Genomic DNA, 8,419 nt, shown 5'->3' with positions numbered 1-8,419 from the left:
CTAGCCGAAGTTAGATGATTTGGACCTTTTAGAAGCACCCATAGTCGAAGCTAGATGATTTTGACCTTTTAGAACCACCCATATATTTGCTTCAATGTTCTTTATGCCACGCCATACTTGGCAAGCTTTTACAATATTCCAAAACTCAATACATCTAAAAGTCATCTTGTGTTTTTTTGGGACATTTCTAATACTTTGTTGAAAATGGTAGCATTATTTTCACCACTTGCCCATTATCGTTTCAAGTTGTTAAATAAATCACCAAATATTTGATGGGTTTTATTACATTTTGTACACACTAGTTATTGGCAGTGGAAATCATAATCTAAAACCTATGTGCACATGCATCCTAATAAACTAGGTTTTACTATTATAGCAACTTACTTTAAAAATAATAGTAGTTTACTAACATTTTTCTTCTTCTTGATTCCTTGCTTGAGGTCAAGTAACAACCACTTTGTAGAGGATGAAAAGACCCAGGTCAGGAATCCTTCTTTTGCTTCACCCCAAGATACCACAAGCGCAAATAAAAAACCCTAGGAGAGAGGGTAATTTTGATAATCCTATAGCCCTTGGAAAGGGTTATAATTTTCACACATATAGAGAATGAAGAAGGCTTACATGAAATTCAGGAAACAAAGAGTAACAGGGTTTGATTCTCAACATCCTATTTATAGCATCCGATTAAATCCTTAAGTAATTCAAATACCCAAAGATAATCCTTATATTTTATTCAAAACCTATATTATCCTAATCCCGTAGGACTTTCGTCCCCTACCATATTTTGGAGGGTTCTAGAATATTCTACTTTTACCAATAAATTAATTAATATTCATCCCATTTAATTAATTAAAAATACTTTGTTAATTACAAAATAATTTCCAATTAATTTATTACTTCATAATAAAATAAGAAACTTAATTTCTCCTAATTTCTTATTGCTCAAATGGGTCATTAGGGAAACCCAAAAGGATCATGTTATTGTTAAAAATATTACCAATAGTTAATGACATTGGACATACTATCCAACAACATTATTACCTATTTATTCATATAGATTGAGTTTTTGCTTTGGTAGTATCTTTGATTCATTTCTTTGTGGGGACGTTTAAGAAATTGCCTCTAAAAAGTTGGCTCTTTTGGTTGTTGTAGACCTTTGGGTCCCTCGATTTTATTGAACCATGCTACGAATAAAGCCATCTCTTATATCAAGTCTAAAGCTTTAGTGGGGCAGCGGGGGGGGGGGGGGGGGGGTTAGGATCTGGGTAGTTGAGATTATGATTAGATTTGTGATTAAGGTTCGGGTTGGGATTAGGGTTGAGATTCTAGAAATATTTGAAGGGGTGCAATTTTTTGTTGTTGGATGAGTGAACCTAGTTTCCATTGGATACAGACCATAATACAGTCTCATACCGAGATAATTGAGTATGGATGACAAATTAATAGGTTGGTCATTTGTGCATGATAGAGTTATGAAGGGTTTGAGTTGTTTATAATTGGTATTTTTGAGTGTCGTAGCTGAAATTTTTAGTATGAACTGACTTCAATTGGTATTCATTATTCTTACTAAACAGGTTACAAACGATCACAATAAATAGAGTGTGATAAAAGGCTAACTACCAATACTAACAAATAGGATATCTATCTAAACAAAGATAAGAACCAAATAAACCATGCTAATCCAATAACCGGATAAGCATCAAATCCTTTACTCCCCCTCAAGTTGACACATGGAGATTTCGAATGTTCAACTTGACAAGTAGTGATTGTAACCTGTTAGAACCAAGAGGCTTAGTAAACAAATCCACCAGCGGAGCTTGAGTAGCGACACAAACAAGAGCTATTTCTTTAGACTCCACTCTCTCTCGAATGAAAAAACAATTCATTTCAACGTGTTTAGTTCGTTCATGAAAGATCGGATTATGAGAAATATGACGAGCAAACTCATTATTGCACAAGAGAGGAGTGGGCTTGTCAATGCGAATTCCAAGGTCAGAAAGTAACCACCATACCCATAATATTTCACTGATCGTAGTCATCATGGCACGATACTCCGCTTCTGCAGAAGACTAAGAGACCACTGATTGCTTGTGAGATTTCCATGACACCGGTGCACCACCCAACATTAATAGATAACCAGTTCTTGAACGCTTGGAGAAAGGACAACCTAACCAGTCAGAGTCACTGTAAGCAAGTAACTATGGTCGTCCATCCTTTGGAAGAAGAATGCATTGTCCCAAAGTAGTTTTAAGATAATGCAAAACTCTCAAAGCTGCGTTCCAATGATTTTGACGAGGATCAGATACGAATTGGCTTAAAACATTAACCGAATATGTAATATCGGGTCGTGTTGCTTGCAAATAAAGTAGTCTTCCAACCAATCGCCTATACAAATTAGCATCAACTTTCTCTTCCTTATCACCTTTGTCCAGTTTGAGATTTTGTTCCATTGGGAACTTGCTTGGACGACACCTAAGCATACCAACATCATCTAGTATGTCAATAGTGTACTTCCGTTGACTAAGTACTAGACCTTCTTGTATGCGTGACACTTCAATCCCCAAGAAATACGTGAGACTGCCTAGATCTTTGATGCTGAACCGAGTATGGAGACTCAACTTGGTACTCTCAATCTTCTTAGAATCATTACCTACAACGATCACATCATCAACATGTATCAATGCTGCCACACACTTCTTTATTTCGATGAATGAACAATGAGTGATCCGCATGTGATTAGTGGAAATCAAGTTCTCGCAATGCTGAGGTGAACTTGTGATACCAGTTCCTACTAGCCCGCTTTAAGCCATACAAAGACTTCTTCAAATTACAAACCCTCGTGTCACCTTCTTTGGCAAAACGTTGAGGAATCTTCATGTACGCATCTTCTTCAAGATCACCATGTAAGAACACATTATTCACATCTAACTGATGTATGATCTAGTTATTTTTGACTGCCATGGTTAGTAAAATTCTGACAGTGACGAGTTTGGCAACCGGGGCGAAAGTGTTCAATCTAACATAGTTTACATCTATCTTGATGATAGAATTTGAGTTTGATATCCTAATTTCCTCGATATAGGACCATAACCTTGCATAGTGTTCAAGAAGATCACCACCATTCAAATTTAATGCATGTTTTTTTGGCCCTCTGACATTGTCCAACACTAACTTTAATCCCAACATTTTATTTAATCTCAACTCTAAGTTTTCTAACACTTATTTTCTATTTATGTAATATTTCTTTGGTGTAGTGCTTCCCAATCCATTCCTAGTATACAATTGAACCCATCTTGTAATTTCTAGCATAATTATGGTTATTTGTTAATGTTTTATCTAAGAAAAGTGTTCATCACTCATCCATGACTCCATAGCTTGAAAGTACAATGCCCTTGACAACTTAATTAAAAGTCTTCTAGTATCATTCTTTTTGAAACATAATTGATAACCACTTGCAACAACATAATTTCAAAGCATATTGTTTCTACTGTATAGGTTTTCAAATCTCATATCTAGTACTAGCTTCTAACTGAATGATGGCTATAGACTTATTAAATTTTGAATGATGACATTTTTTTACACTGTCTCCTACTTCATCTAACCCTCATTCGTTATCAACATTATCCGCGTCTTCTCTTTTAATTTGAGTTCTTCATCAACACAAAGCTTACTTAAAAATGAGTCATTATTTATCTTGTTCAAACAACAAATTTCATCATTTAGTTCACATCACTAGAGAAATTATATGAAAGCAAGTCCTTTTACCCTCACCCTCAATACGTGACTGGTGATTGCATGGACTTTCAACTACTTCTTGGTCGTTATCAAACCATTATTGTAAATCTGAACCAAAGTTGTCAAAATATGTACATAGAAATTTTGCATTATCTACTATAATCAAACCAAGAGGAAATTGGCATATCTAAGTCCATTCTTAATTAAACATATACCATCTTTCAATCATTTATTAGGCATGCAGTAATAAAGTTTCAGATAATGTGCTTGTGTCAATCTTTCCATAAAACTTACGCATTCATCAAAATCCATACCAACTAAATCCACGTCTCTCAACTAGTTGATGCATGTCAATGTGTCATCATCATTTGAAAAAGGGTACCCAACCAAGACTCCATGCAAGTTAATATCAACAAAGACATTATATCACGAATATGATGTTATTGTTCTTGAGACTAAGAAGGCAATGAATCTAAGAGAAAAGCGGATTTTTTTGTATACACTTTTGAATTGAATGAGGAGGTTTGTTCTGAGTCTTTATTAATAAATATTAATTGATATTAATAAGGCGACTTTAAATGATTTTCTTTTTTACACACATGGCAAACACAAATAAATGCTTACAAGGATGTCATATACGAGCATTCCGGTTTTACCCTTTCAGTTTGGTGAATGACGTTTCTAATAGGTGAAATGCAAGTTGAAACACCAAGACTACCTAAAAAAATTCGAGGGGCTTTTTAAAACCAAAATAGACACATGGCGAAATTAACCTTTATTTTAAGTGTAAACAAATAATCTAGCATGTTTCAAATAATACAAAAATTAAACTTGATTCAAACCGAATAACTCATACGTTATATTTCATATGAGATCGATTGGCCAAGTAATATAATATAACAAGAGTATAGACTATAGAGAGGTTCTGAGTTTCTGGTTGTGTTTTAATATTTTAACTTACAAATATTGTTTATCTTTATTATATTATACACATCATACAATATTTTAATAAAAATTAATATATTAATCACAAAAATTGATAATAAAAAAGTAGTTGGCTATATAAATATTCACGAATAAGATATCTTCATCTTAAATATTACATATTAACTCCAATTGTCCAAAAAAATATCCAAAGCAATGATTGATTCAAAGTGATGTTTAGTTTTATTATCTTTTTCGTTCATTTTCATGCCAAAACACACACATACACATGTATAATCTAAATACCAAATTGCTTTTTATTTATTTATTTAAAAATAATTAATACTAGATTGTTTATTTGTTGTATCAAAATATTTTCATATGCATATATCTTAAGAGGTTATTAAAAAGAGTTGAATCTGATTCAATTAAATTAAATTTTGTCTCCACTCACAAAATAAATAAAAACAATTTCTTTTTCTATTTTGTATTTAATGATCGAAAAAAGAAAGAAATAAATGCAACTGATTTGTCTCATCCAAACCTCCATTCGATGATATATTGCAAAGAAGGATCCACAGATTATTAAACCAATCAAAATCCCATCGCCCTCGTACTCTCTCTGCAATTCATTATTCACTTTCCAAAATGCCCTAATTTCCTCCATTGAAACGATGAAGATGAAGACCCTAAGGGATTAATAAATCCTCAATCTATCCCTTCTTCACTTCTCTTCTTGTTCGAAATTAGGGTTTTAGGGATAGAAAGATAAAGAAAAAAAAAGGGTTTTTGTTTTTGATTGCTTCTGTAACTATTTCTCTGACGATCATTGGATGCACGTGGGGTACGCGAAGCAGAAATTTCTTTCGTTTTCTCATCGCATACATTTATTTGTTTTTCTTTTTAATAATTAATTATTTCTTCAAGGGGTTGGTCCCAATGACTCCATGTTACGACATCTTGATTGTATTTTATTCAAGTTTTATACAAATCAGTAAAAATGTAAGCAAAGCATCAAGATCAGAGTCAATAGTTTGTATCTATCGTCACTGTGTGTTTGTGTGTGTAATAAGTGTGAGTTTTTTTATATATATTCATACCCAACTTCCACTTTAATCATCTTCTTCCTTCTTTTGCCACGCATCCCCCCTTTCTTTTTCTTATTTGTAAGCCCCCCTTTCTCTCTCTCTCTCTCTCTCATAAATTATGATCCTAAATTTTTCATTGTAGCTTCAAGAATGTATGATGTCGAGGATAATTTTGTTTAATTTCTTTTGTCTTTCTATACCTAATTGTGATCTGGATTTTTCTATAATGCAGTAGTATGATATTATCTCTCTGTTTTTACTTTCTTTACTATAAAGTCCATTACTTTTCTTAAATCTTGAATTCTTCATTACGATGATCACATTGAATTATGTTTCTTTTGATGAATCAGACATTAAATTGAAATATGGAATCGAAAAAAGACAGGGGTGAAGTGAGGATTCATGAAAATTTAGATGAACTTAGCACAGATTTGGCTGATTACGTGGCAGAATTATCAGAGGCATCTGTGAAAGAACGTGGCGTTTTCGCCATTGCTTTATCTGGAGGTTCTCTCATTAGCTTAATGAGGTACAATTACAAATACAATAATTAATTATTATTTGATCAATTATTGATATTTTTCTTCATCGAATAATATTGATTTTTAAACAGGAATCTATGTGGAGCTCCTTATAACAAAACCGTAGATTGGTCTAAATGGTATATATTTTGGGCCGATGAACGTGTGGTTGCCAAAAATCATGTCGATAGTAACTATAAACTTGCGAAAGATCATCTTTTGTCTAAGGTAATTAATTAATTCTTGTTTTATAATTGGATCTGGTTATCTTTCTTGATTTAATATTCGTTGCATAAAGATTTTAAATTTATTCTATAGTTTATATCTAGAAATATTTCATAATCAAAAGAAAACTAATCTTGTTTTTGCCTTATCCATTTCTTGATTTTTAAGATCTTAATCACATTTCCAGTTGTTACCCATGTTACCCCTTTGTTTATTTGATATTGTTGTGGGACAAAAGTTCCCCACTTTTATTTTTTAATATTCACTTGAGGCCAACAATTTAAGGGTCTATCCCTTTACAATAGTTACGTATTCGATTTGTAGTTTGTTCAGCTTTTCACATACAATATGTGGACCACCTTGGGTGGTCCACCAATAACTTCCATCGTAGTTTTAAGTTGAACGGTTAGTTATTGGGTTTGTGTCTATACCTGCGGCGTAGTTGCGGCTTAGTTATAGACACAAACCCAATAAATTAAATCAATGGTTTTAAGTTGATTTAAAATTAAATCAATGGTTTTAAGTTGATTTAAAAGTTTTTGGGCTTGTCTCTAACAAGCCCAGTAACTTATATCATGATCATCATGATTTAAAGTTGATTAGACAGTTACCTATTGTTTCAAACAATAGGTAACTGAAAGTTATTGTGCTAATCCGTAACTTTTGCAGTTACCTATTGTTCCGAGCCATGTACATTCCATCAATGATTCCCTCACAGCGGAAGAAGCTGCAACCGAATACGAGTTTGTAATCAGACAACTTGTGAGGACACGTGTCATCAATGTGTCTGAAGTCAGCGACTGCCCGAAGTTTGACCTAATCCTACTTGGCATGGGCCCAGATGGACACGTGGCGTCTTTGTTCCCTAACCATTCGGTTCTTGAAGAAAAAAACGAGTGGGTGACATTCATCACCACTTCACCTAAACCTCCGCCCGAAAGAATCACCTTCACACTGCCCGTTATCAACTCTGCCGCCAATGTGGTGGTGGTGGTGACAGGTGGCGGAAAGGCGGAAGCTGCCAGGCTGGCGATAGATGATGTGGGACCCGAGTGTGAGGTGTTGCCAGCTAGGATGATTGAACCGGTTGTTGGGAAGTTGGTTTGGTTTTTGGATAGCCAAGCGGGTTCAAAGCTTAAGAGCTTTTCTTAATTTTCTAAGTAGAGAGGGTTATGCTCTTAATGTTAGTGGAGGGATTCATACCTGTTTTTGGATAGTTTTTCATTGTTTTTTGGGTACCCATGTGGCAAAAACGTGATTAACCCTTTTTTGGGGTTTTTTTCATTTGCAAGAGGTGTTTGACAACTTTACCCTTGGAATTACATCTTTTGGACTCTTTTGTGCATAGTGATGACCTCATTTGCATTTGTTGCATTTCATAGTGTTTTGACAACTTTACCCTTGAATCATTATTAAGCAAAAGAGTACCATTACCTATCTTATATAGTTATATGTCTCCAACAACATGGGACCTCATCCATGATGATAAGTTTTTTTAGTAATATATGCAAAACCAATTATCAAAAGTTTGAATGGTTATAAGTTTATTATTAATTTCGTTCTTGATTATTAGTGTCAACAAGATTTGATTTGTTTGCTAATACTTCATGGTATCTTTTGAATACTATTGTGATATGCACTATGAATAGTTTGACGAATGATATTGCTTGCACTAAGGACCCTAATCGATAAGCATTGCACTAAGATTTATTTTAAACTAAGGTTGCTTAAAATATTATATTTACGTGAGTTTGGACTTTGCAAAAGCACTAATGGCATGAAAGATAATGCACTAGTGATTTCTTTATATGGAAGATTAGCATTAACAAAAATAGAAAGATGTTGGAAAAATGACGTATCTTCTAGAAAATTATCATAAAAGAATCATTTATTTTGTAAAATGGTCTAGAATTATCGTAAAAGAAT

At 33.6% G+C, this 8,419-nt stretch overlaps 1 protein-coding gene across 4 annotated transcripts; it reads left to right on the top strand.

Moving 5' to 3' along the window:
• Positions 1-5,239: 5,239 nt before the first annotated feature.
• PGL1 (6-phosphogluconolactonase 1) lies at positions 5,240-7,838 on the top strand. Of its 4 annotated transcripts, none has more exons than XM_079015939.1 (4): positions 5,240-5,503; positions 6,098-6,276; positions 6,361-6,496; positions 7,163-7,838. In XM_079015939.1, exons 2-4 carry the CDS (start codon positions 6,113-6,115, stop codon positions 7,643-7,645), a joined length of 783 nt encoding a protein of 260 aa, XP_078872065.1. In that variant the 5' UTR covers positions 5,240-5,503; positions 6,098-6,112; the 3' UTR covers positions 7,646-7,838. The 4 variants fall into 4 exon arrangements, with proteins under 4 accessions (XP_078872065.1, XP_078872064.1, XP_078872066.1 ...); XM_079015938.1 differs by lacking the exon at positions 5,240-5,503 and adding an exon at positions 5,669-5,825; XM_079015940.1 differs by lacking the exon at positions 5,240-5,503 and adding an exon at positions 5,838-5,981.
• The last annotated feature ends 581 nt before the right edge of the window (positions 7,839-8,419 follow it).

This window comes from Lactuca serriola, chromosome 8 (assembly GCF_051521515.1).
Source record: "Lactuca serriola cultivar US96UC23 chromosome 8, Lser_US96UC23_V15, whole genome shotgun sequence".
NCBI lineage: Eukaryota > Viridiplantae > Streptophyta > Magnoliopsida > Asterales > Asteraceae > Lactuca > Lactuca serriola.
This window is presented reverse-complemented; position numbering and strand designations above follow the sequence as displayed.